This window comes from Oncorhynchus gorbuscha, linkage group LG15 (assembly GCF_021184085.1).
Source record: "Oncorhynchus gorbuscha isolate QuinsamMale2020 ecotype Even-year linkage group LG15, OgorEven_v1.0, whole genome shotgun sequence".
NCBI classification, from domain to species: domain Eukaryota; kingdom Metazoa; phylum Chordata; class Actinopteri; order Salmoniformes; family Salmonidae; genus Oncorhynchus; species Oncorhynchus gorbuscha.
In genome coordinates, this window is record NC_060187.1 from 7,853,549 (window position 1) to 7,876,735 (window position 23,187).

General features: G+C 41.4%; 1 protein-coding gene across 1 annotated transcript in view; it reads left to right on the forward strand.

Moving 5' to 3' along the window:
* The window catches only part of insrb (insulin receptor b), a 213,848-nt gene extending 208,566 nt beyond the window's left edge, over positions 1–5,282 (forward strand). The window contains exons 16-20 of the mRNA XM_046300006.1: positions 1,152–1,381; positions 2,133–2,406; positions 3,492–3,621; positions 4,080–4,214; positions 4,516–5,282. Coding sequence (XP_046155962.1) covers positions 1,152–1,381; positions 2,133–2,406; positions 3,492–3,621; positions 4,080–4,214; positions 4,516–4,876 — 1,130 coding nt within the window. The 3' untranslated portion in view covers positions 4,877–5,282. The remainder of the gene's footprint in view (positions 1–1,151; positions 1,382–2,132; positions 2,407–3,491; positions 3,622–4,079; positions 4,215–4,515) is intronic.
* Positions 5,283–23,187: the final 17,905 nt, after the last annotated feature.

Sequence of the window (23,187 nt, forward strand, 5' to 3'; positions counted from 1 at the left end):
AGGTATCAAGTACATTATGTATCAAGTACATTAGGTATCAAGTACATTAGGCATCAAGTACATTAGGTATCAAGTACATTAGGTATCAAGTACATTATGTATCAAGTACATTATGTATCAAGTACATTAGGCATCAAGTACATTAGGCATCAAGTACATTAGGCATCAAGTACATTAGGCATCAAGTACATTAGGTATCAAGTACATTAGGTATCAAGTACATTAGGTATCAAGTACATTAGGCATCAAGTACATTAGGCATCAAGTACATTAGGCATCAAGTACATTAGGCATCAAGTACATTAGGCATCAAGTACATTAGGCATCAAGTACATTAGGCATCAAGTACATTAGGCATCAATTAGGCATACATTAGGCATCAATTAGGCATCAAGTACATTAGGCATCAAGTACATTAGGCATCAAGTACATTAGGCATCAAGTACATTAGGCATCAAGTACATTAGGCATCAAGTACATTAGGCATCAAGTACATTAGGCATCAAGTACATTAGGCATCAAGTACATTAGGCATCAAGTACATTAGGCATCAAGTACATTAGGCATCAAGTACATTAGGCATCAAGTACATTAGGCATCAAGTACATTAGGCATCAAGTACATTAGGCATCAAGTACATTAGGCATCAAGTACATTAGGCATCAAGTACATTAGGCATCAAGTACATTAGGCATCAAGTACATTAGGCATCAAGTACATTAGGCATCAAGTACATTAGGCATCAAGTACATTAGGCATCAAGTACATTAGGCATCAAGTACATTAGGCATCAAGTACATTGGGCATCAAGTACATTGGGCATCAAGTACATTGGGCATCAAGTACATTGGGCATCAAGTACATTGGGCATCAAGTACATTGGGCATCAAGTACATTAGGCATCAAGTACATTGGGCATCAAGTACATTAGGCATCAAGTACATTGGGCATCAAGTACATTGGGCATCAAGTACATTAGGCATCAAGTACATTAGGCATCAAGTACATTAGGCATCAAGTACATTAGGCATCAAGTACATTAGGCATCAAGTACATTAGGCATCAAGTACATTAGGCATCAAGTACATTAGGTATGAAGTACATTAGGTAGTGAACTAATAGGAGAACTTTGTTCCCTTTGTGTGGTGTAGTATACATACCGGATGACTGGGAGGTGGCGAGGGAACAGATCAATATCCTCAAGGAGCTGGGTCAGGGGTCGTTTGGCATGGTCTACGAGGGCGTCGCCAAGGACATCGTGAAGGGAGAGCCGGACACGCGTGTGGCAGTGAAGACGGTCAACGAGTCGGCCAGTCTGAGAGAGAGGATAGAGTTCCTCAACGAAGCCTCCGTCATGAAGGCCTTCAGCTGCCACCACGTGGTAAGAAACCTTTTCATCCACTTTCATTATTAACTATTATATAATATATTACTGTCAGAATATGTACTGCACATGACACGACGCTCCTCACCTCCGCTTGGTCAATAAAACAATGACAGGGGCGGACGTTGGTGATGTTTCCCCTATTGTGGAGTCCATCTTTAAATTGAGTAGATTTTCTCAAGTTATTATGTAGAGAAATGTGTATATATATACATTTGAATGTTCTTAACTCTCCCTGTTCTCTGTAGCGTAGTGACTAAATCTCTCTGTCTGTAGTGTAGTGACCAACTCTCCCTGTTCTCTCTGTCTGTAGTGTAGTGACCAATTCTCCCTGTTCTCTCTGTCTGTAGTGTAGTGACCAACTCTCCCTGTTCTCTTTGTCTGTAGTGTAGTGACCAACTCTCCCTGTTCTCTCTGTCTGTAGTGTAGTGACCAACTCTCCCTGTTCTCTCTGTCTGTAGTGTAGTGACTAAATCTCCCTGTCTGTAGTGTAGTGACTAAATCTCCCTGTCTGTAGTGTAGTGACTAAATCTCCCTGTCTGTAGTGTAGTGACTAAATCTCCCTGTCTGTAGTGTAGTGACTAAATCTCCCTGTCTGTAGTGTAGTGACTAAATCTCCCTGTCTGTAGTGTAGTGACTAAATCTCCCTGTCTGTAGTGTAGTGACTAAATCTCCCTGTCTGTAGTGTAGTGACTAAATCTCTCTGTCTGTAGTGTAGTGACCAACTCCCTGTTCTCCCTGTCTGTAGGTGCGTCTGCTGGGTGTGGTGTCTAAGGGCCAGCCGACTCTGGTGGTGATGGAGCTGATGACCCACGGGGATCTGAAGAGCTTCTTGCGGGCGCTCCGTCCAGACTCCGAGAGTAACCCCACAGGGAAGCCCCCTCCCACTCTGAAGGAGATGATTCAGATGTCTGGAGAGATAGCAGACGGCATGGCCTACCTCAACGCTAAGAAGTTTGTCCACAGAGATCTGGCTGCCAGGAACTGCATGGTGGCTGAGGACAACACCGTCAAGATCGGAGGTACAGTACATTAAGACTGTACCAAACATGTGATTCTCTCTGTGATGGTACCAAACATGTGATTCTCTCTGTGATGGTACAGTACATTAAGACTGTACCAAACATGTGATTCTCTCTGTGATGGTACAGTACATTAAGACTGTACCAAACATGTGATTCTCTCTGTGATGGTACAGTACATTAAGACTGTACCAAACATGTGATTCTCTCTGTGATGGTACCAAACATGTGATTCTCTCTGTGATGGTACCGAACATGTGATTCTCTCTGTGATGGTACCGAACATGTGATTCTCTCTGTGATGGTACCGAACATGTGATTCTCTCTGTGATTGTACCCAACATGTGATTCTCTCTGTGATGGTAGAGTACATTAAGACTGTACCAAACATGTGATTCTCTCTGTGATGGTACCAAACATGTGATTCTCTCTGTGATGGTACCGAACATGTGATTCTCTCTGTGATGGTACCCAACATGTGATTCTCTCTGTGATGGTACCAAACATGTGATTCTCTCTGTGATGGTACCGAACATGTGATTCTCTCTGTGATGGTACCGAACATGTGATTCTCTCTGTGATGGTACCCAACATGTGATTCTCTCTGTGATGGTACCGAACATGTGATTCTCTCTGTGATGGTACCCAACATGTGATTCTCTCTGTGATGGTACCCAACATGTGATTCTCTCTGTGATGGTACCCAACATGTGATTCTCTCTGTGATGGTACCCAACATGTGATTCTCTCTGTGATGGTACCGAACATGTGATTCTCTCTGTGATGGTACCAAACATGTGATTCTCTCTGTGATGGTACAGTACATTAAGACTGTACCAAACATGTGATTCTCTCTGTGATGGTACCAAACATGTGATTCTCTCTGTGATGGTACAGTACATTAAGACTGTACCAAACATGTGATTCTCTCTGTGATGGTACAGTTTCAACAAGTCCATCATGCCTGGTGTATGAGACTTGGGTTAATAATTCAGGAGTGGTAGAATGCTGTATAGTAGCAAAGCGACTTGTGTGTGTGCCTGTGGTTGATATTTATATATATATAAACGACTGTGTTTCTCCAGACTTTGGTATGACCAGAGATATCTACGAGACGGACTACTACCGCAAGGGAGGGAAGGGTCTACTTCCTGTCAGGTGGATGGCTCCTGAGTCGCTCAAGGACGGAGTGTTCACCGCACATTCAGACTGCTGGTGAGGATGATGATACACCCGGGCCCTCGCTGATGTCATAAAGGCCTGTCCACTCCACCTGTTTCAGCCACTCTATTCAATCTCTGGATGAGCAAGAACCCCCCCCCCCCCTGTTACAGCCCCCTTTGTGGCTACAGTAACTCTGTCAGCATTGTTTTATTCTGTTACACTAGTCCAGGGGGGGGGGATTCAAATCTAACCCTAGCTACAGCCTGCGAGATCAAGACTACTGCTGGTTTGCTGTTCTACCTGATGATGAATTGTACCCACCAAATGTCCCAGCTCTAAATCAGACCCGTAAACAATTCAAATGAAGCAGATGAACTGGTTTCAAGGTCCAGAGTTGAATTTGAGACCACTAGTCTTTTATTTCCTTATTCACATCCTGTTTTATTTTTATTGTATTTTTTTGTCTTGAGATAATATCTATCCGGTCATGTCTGTCTGTCTGACCCCAGGTCGTTTGGCGTGGTGTTGTGGGAGGTCAGTACCCTGGCAGAGCAGCCGTACCAGGGCCTGTCCAATGAGCAGGTCCTCAAGTTCGTCATGGACGGAGGATACCTGGACAGACCAGAGAACTGTGAACAGAGGATGTAAGTGTCTCAAACACTAGACTTTTAGTGCATCGTGGGATCTGTTGTCTTTTACGTTGATATCCACTACCAAGCATACAAAGTACACTGTGTATATTATTTTGAATTGGTTAACAGTTTGAGTTACCAACTACTACATGCATACAATATTCCAGGGCTAGTTGTGTTTCAATGGGGACTAACAGAGGTGAGCTGCTTGTGCACCTCTCGTTCATTCATCTTTCTCCCTCTCCTCCATCTTTCTCCCTCTCCTCCATCTTTCTCCCTCTCCTCCATCTTTCTCCCTCTGCTCCTCCCTCAGCCACAACCTGATGTCTATGTGCTGGCAGTACAACCCCAAGATGCGTCCCACCTTCCAGGAAATCATCGAGATGTTAAAGGAGGACCTTCACCCCAGTTTCCAGGAGGTGTCCTTCTTCTACAGCGAGGAGAACAAGCTCCCGGAGACGGAGGAGTTTGACTTGGACCTGGAGAACATGGAGAGCATCCCGCTGGACCCGTCGTCCTACTCCCAGAGAGAGGACAGAGACAGTCTGTCCAGAGATGAGGGACCTAGTCAAGGCCTGAGGGGCAACTACGAGGAACACGTGCCCTACACGCACATGAACGGTGGCAAGAAAAACGGACGAATCTTATCGTTGCCCAGATCCAGCCCTTCCTAACATTTTCTCTTCTTTTCAGCTCCTTTGATTCTGTCGTTTTCTAATTTTTTTATTTTTTATTTTATTACTCTTTCAGAAGCCCTTCAAAAAAACACAACAAAAAAACAGATCTCAGGACTTTTTCTTTTTTCATTTCTTCCTCACAGCTGCCAAGCATGGCAGCACAGGATGCAAACGTTTTGGTATATGTTGAGACATTTTCGCATTTATCCAGAATCATCTACTACAACTTTCTACTCTCTTTATTTTGTTTTTCACAATTGCCAAGTTTCCAGGACTGGTCGCTGGGAGAAAAAAAAAACTGTGAACACACAGCTTAAAGAACCATAAGGCTGCTCCAGACCTCTCTCTCTCTCTCTCCCTCCCCCTTTCTCTCCCTCCCCTCTTCCTCTCCCCCCCCCCCTCCCCCCCCCTCTTCCTCTCCCCCCTTCCTCTCCCCCTCTTCCTCTCCCCCTCTTCCTCTCCCCCTCTCTCTCCCCCTCTCTCTCCCCTCTCTCTCCCCCTCTCTCTCCCCCTCTCTCTCCCCCTCTCTCTCCCCCTCTCTCTCCCCCTCTCTCTCCCCCTCTTCCTCTCTCCCTCTCTCTCCCCAGGCTGTCCCATCTCTCCTCCTCCCCAGGCTGTCCCATCTCTCCTCCTCCCCAGGCTGTCCCATCTCTCCTCCTCCCCAGGCTGTCCCATCTCTCCTCCTCCCCAGGCTGTCCCATCTCTCCTCCTCCCCAGGCTGTCCCATCTCTCCTCCTCCCCAGGCTGTCCCATCTCTCCTCCTCCCCAGGCTGTCCCATCTCTCCTCCTCCCCAGGCTGTCCCATCTCTCCTCCTCCCCAGGCTGTCCCATCTCTCCTCCTCCCCAGGCTGTCCCATCTCTCCTCCTCCCCAGGCTGTCCCATCTCTCCTCCTCCCCAAGCTGTCCCATCTCTCCTCCTCCCCATGCTGTCCCATCTCTCCTCCTCCCCAGGCTGTCCCATCTCTCCTCCTCCCCAGGCTGTCCCATCTCTCCTCCATTCTCCTGTTTCATTTTCAAGTGAAAATGTTTTCAGATAGTGGCCTTTTTATATGTGGCTTATAAACAAAGAGAAGTGTATCAATGCTTGTGTTATTTTCCTTTGAACAATGACTAAACAGTTTGGAATTGTGGGACGGCATAGACTCTCTCCTAGAACAAATGTCTATTTGTAGAGGAACATTTATTTTCTTTTTTTTCTGCAGAATACTAAACTTCACAGATTATTGTGGTGTTTGGTGAATAGTTGTAATTTATTCGCTTTTTTTTGTCTCATCTCTTTGTTTTATTTCTGTGTCCTCGTTATGGCTGAAGGATATTTAAACAGTTAAAGTTGGACAAAACAGTTCCTCCGACTGACCAATAGCTGCTGCTTTGATTTATTTTAGTGGGTATAGAATATATATATATATATAGAATATACAGTACCAGTCAAATGTTTGGGGACACCTACTCATTCCGGGGATTTTCTTTATATTTACTATTTTCTACATTGTAGAATAATAGTGAAGACATCAAAACTATGAAATAACACACATGGAATCATGTAGTAACCAAAAAAGTGTTAAACATTTCAAAATATATTTTATATTTGAGATTCTTCAAAGTAGCCACCCTTTGCCTTGATGACAGCTTTGCACACTATTGTCATTCTCTCAACCAGTTTCATGAGGAATGCTTTTCCAACAATCTTGAAAGTGTTCCCACATATGCTGAGCAGTTGTTGGCTGCTTTTTCTTCACTCTGCGGTCCAACTCATCCCAAACCATCTTAATTGGGTTGAGGTCGGATGATTGTGAAGGCCAGGTCATCTGATGCAGCACTCCATCACTCTCCTGCTTGGTCAAGTAGCCCTTACACAGCATGAGGTGTGTTTGAGGTCATTGTCCTGTTGAAAAACAAATGATAGTCCCACTAAGTGCAAACCAGATGGGATGGCGTATCGATGCAGGATGCTGTGGTAGCCATGCTGGTTTAGTGTACCTTGAATTGTAAACAAATCACTGACAGTGTCACCAGCAAAGCACCATCACACCACCACCTCCATGCTTCACGGTGGGAACCACACATGCAGAGATCATCTGTTCACCTACTCTGTGTCTCACAAAGACAAGGTGGTTGGAACCAAAAATCTCAAATTTGACCTCATCAGACCAAAGGACAGATTTCCACCAGTCTAATGTCCATTGCTCATGTTTATTGGCCCAAGCAAGTCTCTTCTTCTTATTGGTGTCCTATAGTAGTGCTTTCTTTGCAGCAATTTGACCATGAAGGCCTGATTCACACAGTCTCCTCTGAACAGTTGATGTTGAGATGTGTCTCTTACTTGAACTCTGTAGCATTTATTTGGGCTGCAATCTGAGGCTGGTAACTCTAATGAACTTATCCTCTGCAGCAGAGGTAACTCTGGGTCTTCCTTTCCCATGGCGGTCCTCATGAGAGCCAGTTTCATCGTAGCGCTTGATGGTTTTTGCGACCCCACTTGAAGAAACTTTAAAAGTTCTTGAAATGTTCCTTTTTGACTGACCTTCATGTCTTATAATGATGGACTATTGTTTCTCTTTGCTTATTTGAGTTGTTCTGTTACCAAATAGGGCCATCTTCTGTATACCACTCCTACCTTATCACAACACAACTGATTGGCTCAAACGCATTAAGAAGGATAGAAATTCCACAAATTAACTTTTAACAAGTCACACTTATTAATTGAAATGCATTCCAGGTGACTACCTCATGAAGCTGGTTGAGAGAATGCCAAGAGTGTGCCGAGTTGTCATCAAGGCAAAGGGTGGCTACTTTGGACAATGTCAAATATAACATATATTTTGATTAACAGAAATGTTTGGTTACTACGGTATTCCATATGTGTTATTTAATAGTTTTGATATCTTCACTATTATTCTACAATTTAGAAAATAGGTTGTTTTTTTTTAACTCTGAAATGAGTAGGTGTGTTCAAACTTTTGACTGGTTTTGTATATAGTATATATGGAATATTGTTTTGTTTTTAATATCAATATTTTATATATAATATATACAATATTTATGTTCTTGTAAATAGTTGATGTTTAATGTTTTCATCTGAGGCTTTCCTGTAAGATATTATTTTTCTTATTTTATTCTTAATGTTTCTAACCCTGGAAATGACACTAATAGATGCTCTGTGTCTTAGACCGTCACATACTTCTCTGTCCAACCCTCAGGAGAACCCAGTTCTCCTCGGCATCAAAGGGCAGCCCACCATTTTAGAAAAATCATGGCATCTTTCAAATGCTGTTCTTCGGTCAGTGGAAGAGTTTGGGTGGTAAATCTGCTCCAACTGAAACTCCTTGGTTTCCTGTCTGTTGTATTTATGTTCTAGACGTCATGTTATCTGTTGTTGAACATTGATGTGACTATGTTAATTTCTCTTAACTATGGTTGATCATTAACCATCTATCTATTGATTGGTTGGTATTATCAGTGGGAGATGTGATGTCTGCTTTCTTGGACAGACCGCTCGTCTTGTCCTGTGACGATTGTGCTTCATTTGTCGTCTTCTATTGGTAGGGGCGTTTGTAGGGTTGTAGGTCAGAGGAGACTCATCTATTTGTTCTATAACCAGCCTGAGCTGACTGGAGATTGGGGCAGAAGCAGGTGGATGTATGACAAGGGCCCGTAGCATCAGTTATTGAGAGAGAGGGATCCGCTGCAGTACTTAGTTGTTGTATTTTACCTTTATGTAACTAGGTAAGTCAGTTAAGAACAAATTCTTATTTACAATGACGGTCTAGGAACAGTGGGTTTAAATGCCTTGTTCAGGGGCAGAACGACAGATTTTCACCTTGTCAGCTCGGGGATTCGATCTTGCAACGTTTCGGTTACTAGTCCAACGCTCTAACCACAAGGCTACCTGCCGCCCCGTGAGTGGCTACCTGGCATCATCTCTACTCTTTCACAAGCCCTGTGTTACTCTTACGTCTAGGTTTGTTCTGACCCTACCATCACCCCCCCCCCCCCCCCACACACACACACACACATAACAACAGAAAGTTCTGACAGCCTATTGGCTGTACTGCTCGCTGACACAGGAAGGAGGTCACAATCAGGCTACTGTTGGGATTTTCCGTGTTACTGTGGTTGAGTGCTTTTGATCGGAACGTTCTGGAAAGTTCCTATTGCATTCCGAGACTACAGCAGGCGGCAGAGAGAGAGAAGAGCAGTTTAACGGTGTATGTGTTGGGGTTAGTGGAGCGAAGCTGGGGTGGTGGTGGTGGTGGTGAGGGGGGCTGTGACTATTAATCCTATTACATCCCCTCTATCACACGTAGTGTTTGAGTCAGGAAATGCTGTACCCCCCCCCCCCCCCGACATTCCGCTATCGACGATGTGGTCCGTGGCGTTCTATTAGGCCTCGCCGTGTGCCCGTTTATTCACAATCCTTCCTCCCTCCCACCCTAGGTGTAAGAGATATTGAACTCAATCCCTTTACCTGCCTCTTTAGAGGACATCACACCACAGTTTCCATTTTGTGACCTTTCACTCCAATATCTAAAGATGGGTCATGAAGTTGTTAACTTCTGTCTGGGTACAGTCAGTCATATTGCGATGTTCCAAACAGACAACATTCCTGTCAGCTTTTCCCAGCACAAGACTAAGTCTTATAATAATAATTAAAAGTCCACACACACAATGACATAGACATACATTCTATCTGATGGAAACCACACATTGGTGTTAACGACAGAGGTTGATTGAGAAGTGTCTACATAGCATTTCAATTGAGAAGCACAAATAACCCGATCATTAGTGGTTTACACACAGTTATCCCTCCCTCTAGCCTAAGGCAGCGATACTCATTGTCTGTTATCAGAAGCATCGATAAGGGACAGAAAAACACACTGGAGCTAAGGGCAAGTCAATCTGGTCTGCATTCATCCACTCAGCACTTTGAACCTGGTGGTTAGAGCTCAGTGTAATGGGCCTGATGTTATTAAACCAAACCCGCCCATTCATCATCGCCCAGTTATCTCTGTTAACCCGTCTGCCTGTGTCTGAGATGGTGGAACCGTTACCTCGTCAGACTCCACCCAGTGCCTTCTCTACCAACCACAGACCAGAGAGATGGATGTACATTTGTACAGGCTGGTTACTGTTTGTTTGACACACACACACACACACACACACACACACACACACACACACACACACACACACACACACACACACACACACACACACACAGCATCATACCGTGACAAGATTCCGATCACAATATAGAATCCCACCAGGTCCAACTCAAACGGCAAGTTTTCACTCCCATGTTGAGTCAGTCATCTTTACAACCAAGTAGATGAATCCCCGTGTGTGGGTGTGGGTGTGGGTGTGTGGGTATTAGACAGATGGAGAGAAATATGACTCTTAGATGGGAGGTAAATCCATACGTGTAAATACCAAGTTGTGTTTAGAGATGACGAGGTGTTTAGAGATGACGAGGTGTTTAGAGATGACGAGGTGTTTAGAGATGACGAGGTGTTTAGAGATGACGAGGTGTTTAGAGATGACGAGGTGTTTAGAGATGACGAGGTGTTTAGAGATGACGAGGTGTTTAGAGATGACGAGGTGTTTAGAGATGACGAGGTGTTTAGAGATGACGAGGTGTTTAGAGATGACGAGGTGTTTAGAGATGACGAGGTGTTTAGAGATGACGAGGTGTTTAGAGATGACGAGGTGTTTAGAGATGACGAGGTGTTTAGAGATGACGAGGTGTTTAGAGATGACGAGGTGTTTAGAGATGACGAGGTGTTTAGAGATGACGAGGTGTTTAGAGATGACGAGGTGTTTAGAGATGACGAGGTGTTTAGAGATGTTGGAAAAGATGTGACCGTTGCTACTTAAAGTTCTATCTGGTTCCATGGGGAACTTCGGGCTAGTGGGAGGGCTTTGTGGGAAAGATGTTGGTCTGTTGTAAAGGTTTGAATGGCAAGTCCACAGATTACTAATGACGTTCCAAATTGAAACTGTTAAAACCAGCATTTTGATTCTCGACAATTCAAGATGTTAAAAAATATATATATCTCTTCCAATCTTTTGGTGGGAGTCTGTCTCTACATATGACCAGTCCAGATAGTTAAATGGTGGGTGTTTATCTCTACATATGACCAAATCACCATATCTTTAAGAAATTATAGATAATTCATATTTTATTTATTTTATTATGATCGTTGTCATTGTACAAAAAAAAAACCCGGTTAGCTTTTTAGTCAAACGTTTTTTTAAATGTTGAAAGTCAGGTTAAAAAAAAACAGATTATTTTGTTAACAGTAGAGCTATAAATGTCAGAATGAGTTGGTAGTTGTCTGGTCTGTGTGTTTGACCACAGTCTACCTCAGGCGTTTTGGAGGAATCACTACAGCATCTCTCTCCGTATATCAGTCGTTATCTCTGCAGCCCAATCAGAGGACCGGGACACTGCCCACCCGTGACCACTGCTGTGACAGCATCATACCGTGACAAGATTCCAATCACAATATAGAATCCCACGAGGTCCAACTCAAAAGGCAAGTTTTCACTCCCATGTTGAGTCAGTCATCTTTACAACCAAGTAGATCAATCCCCAGTGTAGTGTAAAGCACAACCTCAAAGGGTTTTTAAACATTGCCACAAACTCTGATTTAAGTAGTAATGTTAGCTGTTATCGGAAGGTGTAAATCGGGCCAGAATGTGGTGTTATGGCTACAACCTATTTGACTGGTGATTATCATGCACAAAAGGTTAGGTTCCTGCTCCCTTTATTTGCATAGAAGCGCAGAATCCCCAAGCATCAGGTCTGGTTTGATGTCCTTTTGAAATGAAACCCACTTAGCTATCTGATAGTTGCTCTACTTATCTACATACATTGTTCTAGTGAAGACTTGATTCATTTGAGCTTTTTTTTTTTTTTTTTGGTGAAATTCTGCATCAAGACCCAGTCGTCCAAATCATGAATGCACATCTCTTTGATCACATACATACAGCCAAAGTCTTCTATAACTCGGCTATGTCTTGGTCACGCTGTTCATCCTGGACAGAATAGATGATCTCCTCAGTGGTTGGTTTTTGGTGGGTGGAGATGTATCTCTCCTGAGTTCCTTGTCTGCTCAAGTCAGTAAAATATGGGACAGCTTTCAGATTTGAGGCTAAACATTTTTTATTTTTTATTTTATTACATTTTATGTATCTTCCAGAAGTGTTTTTTTTTCTTTTTCTCTGTTGTCAGTTTGCATTTATGTTGTATGTATTATTTTTCTACTGTGAAAATATGTTATTATATCAACGCCACCGGTGCGGTCTGTGTGGACGCTTGCATGCCTCCGTTGGTTAAAGGACTGTGAGAGAGCTGGACAATCCTGTGTGCCATAATAAACAGAAACAAGTATTGGAGATTGTAACTTCTCAGGGAGGCATGAGTTGTGCGGGTGTGTTTGAGGGTGGAAAGAAGCTACCTGTCTGACCTGTCTGACCTGAAGTTGAAGTTCTCTCGTCATCCTAGCAAAAAAACATTTTTTTTGGGGGGGGGCAGCAAGTTGTCAACAAACAAACAACTGACCCTTTGTGAATCAATATTTTTTTCAGCTCTTCAAGATTATGGACATGATGATTAAATGAATGCTTGTTATCATTGTGATCTGTGGTGTTCACTGCCACCAGCTGGCTGGATGTGAAAGTGTAGCAGCTGGACCGGCGCTCGTAGCCAGGGCTCTGTCCCATAGTGCCTTGCTCAGACTGACCGCCCTCCTCCCTCCTGACTATACAGCCAGCCAGACCCTCAGTGCCCTGGACTAGACTAGTCTGCTCTGGACTGGACTGGACTGCTCTGGACTGGACTGCTCTGGACTGGACTGGACTGCTCTGGACTGGACTGCTCTGGACTGGACTGCTCTGGACTGGACTGCTCTGGACTGGACTGCTCTGGACTAGACTGCCCTAGGACTGGACTGCTCTGGACTGGACTGGTCTGGACTGGACTAGACTGCCCTAGGACTGGACTGCTCTGGACTGGACTGGACTAGACTGCCCTGGGACTGGACTGCTCTGGACTGGACTGGACTAGACTGCCCTGGGACTGGACTGGACTATACTAGACTAGACTGCTCTGGACTGGACTAGACTGCCCTGGGACTGGACTATACTAGACTAGACTGCTCTGGACTGGACTGGACTGCCCTAGGACTGGTCTATACTAGACTAGACTGCTCTGGACTGGACTAGACTGCCCTAGGACTGGACTGCTCTGCTCTGGACTGGACTAGACTGCCCTGGGACCGGACTGGACTAGACTGCCCTAGGACTGGACTGGACTAGACTGCTCTGGACTATACTAGACTAGACTGCCCTAGGACTGGACTGGACTATACTAGACTAGACTGCTCTGGACTGGACTATACTAGACTAGACTGCCCTAGGACTGGACTGGACTATACTAGACTAGACTGCTCTGGACTGGACTATACTAGACTAGACTGCCCTAGGACTGGACTGGACTATACTAGACTAGACTGCCCTAGGACTGGACTGGTCTATACTAGACTAGACTGCTCTGGACTGGACTAGACTGTCTCCTCTCCTTGCTCATCACCAATAGTCAAGGAATAAACCCCCAACGAACCCCCACAGCAGGAGAATACTGGAGTATCAACACATGATGTATTCTAAGACAGGAGAGAGGGGTCCTTCTGTAACCCATGGCTCCAGTCAGGGGGGAAACACGTCCAGCTTGGCTGGATTGATGATTCATCATATTATACTGTGTTGGGATAATTATGTAAACGATCTATGGTTTAACTAAAAATGTTGAACTTTTTTGTCTCTACTACTGGGGCGAAGCTCTGACTTGTTTTGTGCATGAATCCAAACCCCAAGCTGATAGTTTGTTAATTTGATGCTAATAGAATTGTGTATCTCGGCCAACTAGCTTTGTTGATTAAAACACAACACCCAAAGCACATGGGATCATCTATAATTAGCAACAATTGAATGCACGACATGGGAGAATAGAACTCCCATTTTTAAAATGCATTCTGTTAATTTTGTATTAAAACTAATCAAAACTTTTAACTGTAAATAGCGGCAGAGATCCCTGAAAAAAATATAAGCACTTGATTTAGGAAAATGTAGTTTTAGTTTAAACTCTGATAACCTAAACATGCAGTTTGCCAGAGCACGCTGGTGATCCAGCAGCAGATTAACCATCATTCTGTGTATTGTTTCAAAATTTTTAAAAAAGTATTACATTTAGAGATGTTGATTAAATATTTTAAATTTTGTGCCAAAATAGAGGGCAAATACAATTACTTTTCTGACTGTAAACATTTACTACTCTTGTACATGATTGAATTTTAACATTGTTATCAATGTATATAACTTTTTCTAAATAAAAAAATCAACATTTTTTTGCTCATGACATGACTCCGCTATGCAGATGAAGTCTGTACATGTATGATGGAGCAGCTTAACTAACTAGATGGGCTACGTGTGGATCTTCACATATGTGCTCTGAAATGTTCATTTGAATATGTTCTTTCCCATTCTAAATACATGTTGCCATGGTCCCCCCCAGAATCACAATAGCATGTCATCTGTTTTATCTTCTTTTTTAAATTATTATTTTTATATCTAAAAATATCGCCCATTGTAATGTTATGGAATGAAATGTCCTTGTTTCAGACCAACAGCTTACAGAAAAGGCATATAGCTTTTTCAATGTGAAAAACTAGAAACAACCAAAAATCCAGGAAATCCTGGTAAATAAATGTAAAATGTACCAGAATCAAAGGTTCTATCCTAATCTAATGTGGGGCGGCAGGTAGCCTAGTGGTTAGAGCGATGGACAGGTAGCCTAGTGGTTAGAGCGATGGACAGGTAGCCTAGTGGTTAGAGCGATGGACAGGTAGCCTAGTGGTTAGAGCGATGGACAGGTAGCCTAGTGGTTAGAGCGATGGACAGGTAGCCTAGTGGTTAGAGCGATGGACAGGTAGCCTCGTGGTTAGAGCGATGGACAGGTAGCCTAGTGGTTAGAGCGATGGGCAGGTAGCCTAGTGGTTAGAGCGATGGACAGGTAGCCTCGTGGTTAGAGCGATGGACAGGTAGCCTAGTGGTTAGAGCGATGGACAGGTAGCCTCGTGGTTAGAGCGATGGACAGGTAGCCTAGTGGTTAGAGCGATGGACAGGTAGCCTAGTGGTTAGAGCGATGGACAGGTAGCCTAGTGGTTAGAGCGATGGACAGGTAGCCTAGTGGTTAGAGCGATGGACAGGTAGCCTCGTGGTTAGAGCGATGGACAGGTAGCCTCGTGGTTAGAGCGATGGACAGGTAGCCTCGTGGTTAGAGCGATGGACAGGTAGCCTCGTGGTTAGAGCGATGGACAGGTAGCCTAGTGGTTAGAGCGATGGACAGGTAGCCTAGTGGTTAGAGCGATGGGCAGGTAGTCTAGTGGTTAGAGCGATGGGCAGGTAGCCTCGTGGTTAGAGCGTTGGGCATGTAGCCTCGTGGTTAGAGCGTTGGGCATGTAGCCTCGTGGTTAGAGCGTTGGGCATGTAGCCTCGTGGTTAGAGCGTTGGGCATGTAGCCTCGTGGTTAGAGCGTTGGGCATGTAGCCTCGTGGTTAGAGCGTTGGGCATGTAGCCTCGTGGTTAGAGCGTTGGGCATGTAGCCTCGTGGTTAGAGCGTTGGGCATGTAGCCTCGTGGTTAGAGCGTTGGGCCAGTAACCAAAAGGTTGCTGGATCGAATCCCCGAGCTGACAAGGTAAAAAAATCTGTCTTTCTGCTCCTGAACAAGGCAGTTAACCACTTTTCCACGGTAGGCTGTTATTGTAAATAAGAATTTGTTCTTAACTGACTTGCCTAGTTAAATAAAATAAAAGTTACATTTAAAGACTGCCAAGCCATTGAACATGACCATGGAGCAGTATGAAGAACCACTGTAAGCTATGTGTATTTTGTACAATGTCTGTTAGTAGTGAAATGAAATGTGCGTGTGTTTAAAGAGAGTCACCATTTTTTTTGACTGATTCGGCCAAACTAGTCTACATCTACAGGTGTGATAATGATATATTTGTCCATGATGAAAGTCAACAAGGTTACTGATCCAAACAGATGTGCTAGAAGGTAAAGGGGTTCAGTGTAGTAGTGGTGGGGGTGGCCATGATGATATTGAGGGTTTAGGGGGTAAAGGGGTTCAGTATAGTAGTGTTGGGGGTGATTAGTGAGGGTAAAGGGGGTCAGTATAGTAGTGGTGGCCATGATGATATTGAGGGTTTAGGGGGCAAAGGGGTTTAGTATAGTAATGGTGGGGGTGATTAGTGAGGGTTTAGGGGGTAAAGGGGAGTCATGCTATCTTGTCAGTAGTCTGCTCTAGTTTACACAGCTTGTTAGATGTTAAGTCTCTCTAGCCCCTGTGTGTGTCTCTGTAGGTGGAGTTGTCTCACTATCGTCCTTGGTTGAAGTCTTGCCATGTGTTGTGACTGCTGCTCCTTCTCCCTCTGTGCACATAGATGGCTCCAGAATGCTGTGTGTAGGCTGACAGGATTACATGCCTCTTTGAGCCTATGCCATTATAGAAGATATAGTGATGTTTTCTTCATTGAAACATCAGTGCCTTCAGCCAGTATTCACATTGCTTTTTCCCACTTTTTGGTTGTGTTAGACTGAATTTAAAATTGATTTAATTAAAATAAAATAAAATATATATATGAATTGTATATAATGTCAAAGTAGAAAATGTTTTTAGACATTTTTACAAATTTAATTAAAAATGAAACCCTGTAATGTCTTGAGTCAAATATTCAACCCCTTTCTTAGGGCAAGTCCACATAAGTTCAGGACAACAAATGTGCTTAAAATCAGAGCAAGTTGCATGGACTCACTCTGTGTGCAATAGTAGTGTTTAACCTGATGTTTGAATCACTATCTCACCTCTGTACCCCACACATACCATTATCTGTAAGTGGGGGTCTTGCAGTGGATATAAAATACAGATTCAACCACAAAGACCAGGGATGTTTTCCAATGCCTCACAAAGAAGGACACCTATTGGTAGATGGGTAAAACATTTTTTTTTAAAGCAGACATTGAATATCCCTTGGAACATGGTGAAGTTATTAATTACACTTTGGATGGTGTATCAATACACTCAGTCACCACAAAGATACAGGCGTCATTCCTAACTCAGTTGCCGGAGAGGAAGGAAGCCGCTCAGGGATTTCACCATGAGGCCGAGGATGACTTTAAAATCAAATCAAATGTATTTATAAAGCCCTTCGTACATCAGCTGATATCTCAAAGTGCTGTACAGAAACCCAGCCTAAAACCCCAAATGGCAAGCAATGTAGGTGTAGAAGCACGGTGGCTAGGAAAAACTCCCTAGAAAGGCCAAAACCTAGGAAGAAACCTAGAGAGAAACCAGGCTATGTGGGGTGGCCAGTCCTCTTCTGGCTGTGCCGGGTGGAGATTATAACAGAACATGGCCAAGATGTTCAAATGTTCATAAATGACCAGCATGGTCCAATAATAATAAGGCAGAACAGTTGAAACTGGAGCAGCAGCACGGCCAGGTGGACTGGGGACAGCAAGGAGTCATCATGTCGGTTGTCCTGAGGTATGGTCCTAGAGCTCAGGTCCTCCGAGAGAGAGAAAGAAAGAGCGAATTAGAGAGAGCACACTTAAATTCACACAGGACACCGAATAGGACATGAGATGTACTCCAGATATAACAAACTGACCCTAGCCCCCCGACACATAAACTACTGCAGCATAAATACTGGAGGCTGAGACAGGAGGGGTCAGGAGACACTGTCGCCCCATCCGAGGACACCCCCGGTTACAGAGCTTAATGGTTTTGATAGGAGGAAACTGAGGATGGATCAACAACGTTGTAGTTACTCCACAATACAAACCTAATTGATATAGTGAAAAGAAGGAAGCCTGTACATGCATCCTGTTTGTAAAAAGGCACTAAAGTAGTCCTGCAAAAATATTGGCAAAACAAACTTTTTGTCCTGAATACAAAGTGTTATGTTTAGGCCAAATCCAATACAACACATTACTGAGTACCACTCCATATTTCCAAGCATCATGTCATGGGTATGCTTGTAATCGTTAAGGACTGGGGAGTTTTTCAGGATAAAAAAAAAAGAAACGGCTGGAGCTAAGCACAGGCAACAATCCTAGACGGTGGAAAACCTGATTTCAGTCTGCTTTCCACCAGACACTGGGAGATGAAGTCACCTTTCAGCAGGACAATAACCTCAAACACAAGGCCAAATCTACACTGCAGTTTGCTTACCAACATTGAATGTTCCACAAAATGTGGAATAAGTCGGGGGCTATCGGATACTTTCTGAGGACACTGTATCAATAGCTACATTATTTGTCACGTAGATGCGTATTCAGGTGCTAATAGAATTGTGTATCACACCCACCTACAACCACAAAGATAAGTCGCTCTGGATAAGAGCGTCTGCTAAATGACTTAAATGTAAATGTAATGACTACATCCCTACACTGGATTCACATGTACCATTTATGTACATCACATATATAAATATCATATTGACTCTCTTGTCACGATAACACACACACACACACACACACACACACGTACAGGATCAAAATGTGCCATGATTAAATAACGCTTGACAATGTATTATTTTGTTCTGTTTTACAATGAAAACCAGTTGTAATAGTATGAAACTCTTTCTTTGTGTAAATTTATTCAACAATTAACAATTACGTTTAATATTAAAATGATGAATACATTTATTGGAGAATGTTTTTCTTGTTATTCTCCTTAGCCTTAGTGTATTTGAGGAATATGTTTCAGGCATAATGAACTCTTGTGTCCTGCTCATTAATGACACTAAATCAGCACATTGTTCACATTTTTAATGTCAGCCTGGTCAACAACAAAAAAAGGTCAAATGAACAAGCGTCAGTTCAAACGTAACAATCCCTCTCCAGCTGCCACAGCAGCGGTCATGTCTTCCGTTTTGACCTGATCTGCTAGTATCTGTTTGTTTCGGTACTAGGATTATACTACAGGAGTACAACTAGGGGAGTTTGTACTTTCTATGACAGTGATATGTGGTTGTCTCACCAAGCACCTTTTTAAGATGAATTAACTTACTGTAAGTCACTCTGGATAAGAGCGTCTGCTAAATGACTAACACAAATAGGTAGAACAATCGCACATGAGCTTTTCTCAAATTCCATGGTTTCATATTCACTTTAGACACTGAACTAAGGTCAGTTTTGCATCCCCCCCCCCCCCTGGTGGGATTTGGAAAGTGTAAGCTGATCCTGGATCTGTGCATACGGTCAACTTGGACTAACCCGACCAAAGGATACATAACTGAATATGATCATGGTGTGACCTCCATGTAAATATAGTCCTGTAGAATCAGAGGGGTATTTACTAAAAGAAAGATTGATGAGTTAGTCAGTTTAAAAAATGTAATTAAATAAAGAAATGACTTTAGATTTTTCTGATTCATTAAGAAAGCTTAACTTGGATATGCGATTTTGGTTGTTTGAGACCATGTTAATTTTAAGCCTTATCTTTCAAACTTAAATTACTTCAGACTTTTTAGGCAAGTGAGCTGTCTGGCTAAGTCATTGTTTCTGTTTTGTAGGAATACCCCTCTGGACTAAACACTGATGTACATCAATGTCAGTAGGCCACCAACTATTGACTTCACACTGGACATATACACTGGCAAGCCACATGTGATACAGAATATGGGTGTGTCACATGTCTACATTGTTAAGAGCAGTGTTCCTCAAATGTTCGATCACAAAGTAATTCCAAGTTCGTTCAATGCAGATATCTATATATGATGTCTGAGTGACGAGATATCTATATATGATGTCTGAGTGACTAGATATCTATATATGATGTCTGAGTGACTAGATATCTATATATGATGTCTGAGTGACTAGATATCTATCTATATATGATGTCTGAGTGACTAGATATCTATATATGATGTCTGAGTGACTAGATATCTATATATGATGTCTGAGTGACTAGATATCTATATATGATGTCTGAGTGACTAGATATCTATCTATATATGATGTCTGAGTGACTAGATATCTATCTATATATGATGTCTGAGTGACTAGATATCTATCTATATATGATGTCTGAGTGACTAGATATCTATATATGATGTCTGAGTGACTAGATATCTATCTATATATGATGTCTGAGTGACTAGATATCTATCTATATATGATGTCTGAGTGACTAGATATCTATCTATATATGATGTCTGAGTGACTAGATATCTATCTATATATGATGTCTGAGTGACTAGATATCTATATATGATGTCTGAGTGACTAGATATCTATATATGATGTCTGAGTGACTAGATATCTATATATGATGTCTGAGTGACTAGATATCTATATATGATGTCTGAGTGAATGTAGATATCTATATATGATGTCTGAGTGACTAGATATCTATATATGATGTCTGAGTGACTAGATATCTATATATGATGTCTGAGTGACTAGATATCTATATATGATGTCTGAGTGACTAGATATCTATATATGATGTCTGAGTGACTAGATATCTATATATGATGTCTGAGTGAATGTAGATATCTATATATGATGTCTGAGTGACTAGATATCTATATATGATGTCTGAGTGACTAGATATCTATATATGATGTCTGAGTGACTAGATATCTATATATGATGTCTGAGTGAATGTAGATATCTATATATGATGTCTGAGTGACTAGATATCTATATATGATGTCTGAGTGACTAGATATCTATATATGATGTCTGAGTGACTAGATATCTATATATGATGTCTGAGTGACTAGATATCTATATATGATGTCTGAGTGACTAGATATCTATCTATATATGATGTCTGAGTGACTAGATATCTATCTATATATGATGTCTGAGTGACTAGATATCTATATATGATGTCTGAGTGAATGTAGATATGTATATATGATGTCTGAGTGACTAGATATCTATCTATATATGATGTCTGAGTGAATGTAGATATCTATATATGATGTCTGAGTGACTAGATATCTATATATGATGTCTGAGTGACTAGATATCTATCTATATATGATGTCTGAGTGACGAGATATCTATATATGATGTCTGAGTGACTAGATATCTATATATGATGTCTGAGTGACTAGATATCTATCTATATATGATGTCTGAGTGACGAGATATCTATATATGATGTCTGAGTGACTAGATATCTATCTATATATGATGTCTGAGTGACGAGATATCTATATATGATGTCTGAGTGACTAGATATCTATATATGATGTCTGAGTGACTAGATATCTATCTATATATGATGTCTGAGTGACGAGATATCTATATATGATGTCTGAGTGACTAGATATCTATATATGATGTCTGAGTGAATGTAGATATCTATATATGATGTCTGAGTGACTAGATATCTATATATGATGTCTGAGTGACTAGATATCTATATATGATGTCTGAGTGACTAGATATCTATATATGATGTCTGAGTGAATGTAGATATCTATATATGATGTCTGAGTGACTAGATATCTATATATGATGTCTGAGTGACTAGATATCTATATATGATGTCTGAGTGACTAGATATCTATATATGATGTCTGAGTGACTAGATATCTATCTATATATGATGTCTGAGTGACTAGATATCTATATATGATGTCTGAGTGACTAGATATCTATATATGATGTCTGAGTGAATGTAGATATCTATATATGATGTCTGAGTGACTAGATATCTATATATGATGTCTGAGTGACTAGATATCTATCTATATATGATGTCTGAGTGACTAGATATCTATATATGATGTCTGAGTGACTAGATATCTATATATGATGTCTGAGTGACTAGATATCTATATATGATGTCTGAGTGACTAGATATCTATATATGATGTCTGAGTGACTAGATATCTATATATGATGTCTGAGTGACTAGATATCTATATATGATGTCTGAGTGAATGTAGATATCTATATATGATGTCTGAGTGAATGTAGATATCTATATATGATGTCTGAGTGACTAGATATCTATATATGATGTCTGAGTGAATGTAGATATCTATATATGATGTCTGAGTGAATGTAGATATCTATATATGATGTCTGAGTGACTAGATATCTATATATGATGTCTGAGTGAATGTAGATATCTATATATGATGTCTGAGTGACTAGATATCTATATATGATGTCTGAGTGAATGTAGATATCTATATATGATGTCTGAGTGAATGTAGATATCTATATATGATGTCTGAGTGACTAGATATCTATATATGATGTCTGAGTGACTAGATATCTATATATGATGTCTGAGTGACTAGATATCTATATATGATGTCTGAGTGAATGTAGATATCTATATATGATGTCTGAGTGACTAGATATCTATATATGATGTCTGAGTGACTAGATATCTATATATGATGTCTGAGTGACTAGATATCTATATATGATGTCTGAGTGACTAGATATCTATATATGATGTCTGAGTGACTAGATATCTATATATGATGTCTGAGTGACTAGATATCTATATATGATGTCTGAGTGAATGTAGATATCTATATATGATGTCTGAGTGACTAGATATCTATATATGATGTCTGAGTGAATGTAGATATCTATATATGATGTCTGAGTGACTAGATATCTATATATGATGTCTGAGTGACTAGATATCTATATATGATGTCTGAGTGACTAGATATCTATATATGATGTCTGAGTGACTAGATATCTATATATGATGTCTGAGTGACTAGATATCTATATATGATGTCTGAGTGACTAGATATCTATATATGATGTCTGAGTGACTAGATATCTATCTATATATGATGTCTGAGTGACTAGATATCTATATATGATGTCTGAGTGACTAGATATCTATATATGATGTCTGAGTGAATGTAGATATCTATATATGATGTCTGAGTGACTAGATATCTATATATGATGTCTGAGTGAATGTAGATATCTATATATGATGTCTGAGTGACTAGATATCTATATATGATGTCTGAGTGACTAGATATCTATATATGATGTCTGAGTGACTAGATATCTATATATGATGTCTGAGTGACTAGATATCTATATATGATGTCTGAGTGACTAGATATCTATATATGATGTCTGAGTGACTAGATATCTATATATGATGTCTGAGTGACTAGATATCTATCTATATATGATGTCTGAGTGACTAGATATCTATATATGATGTCTGAGTGAC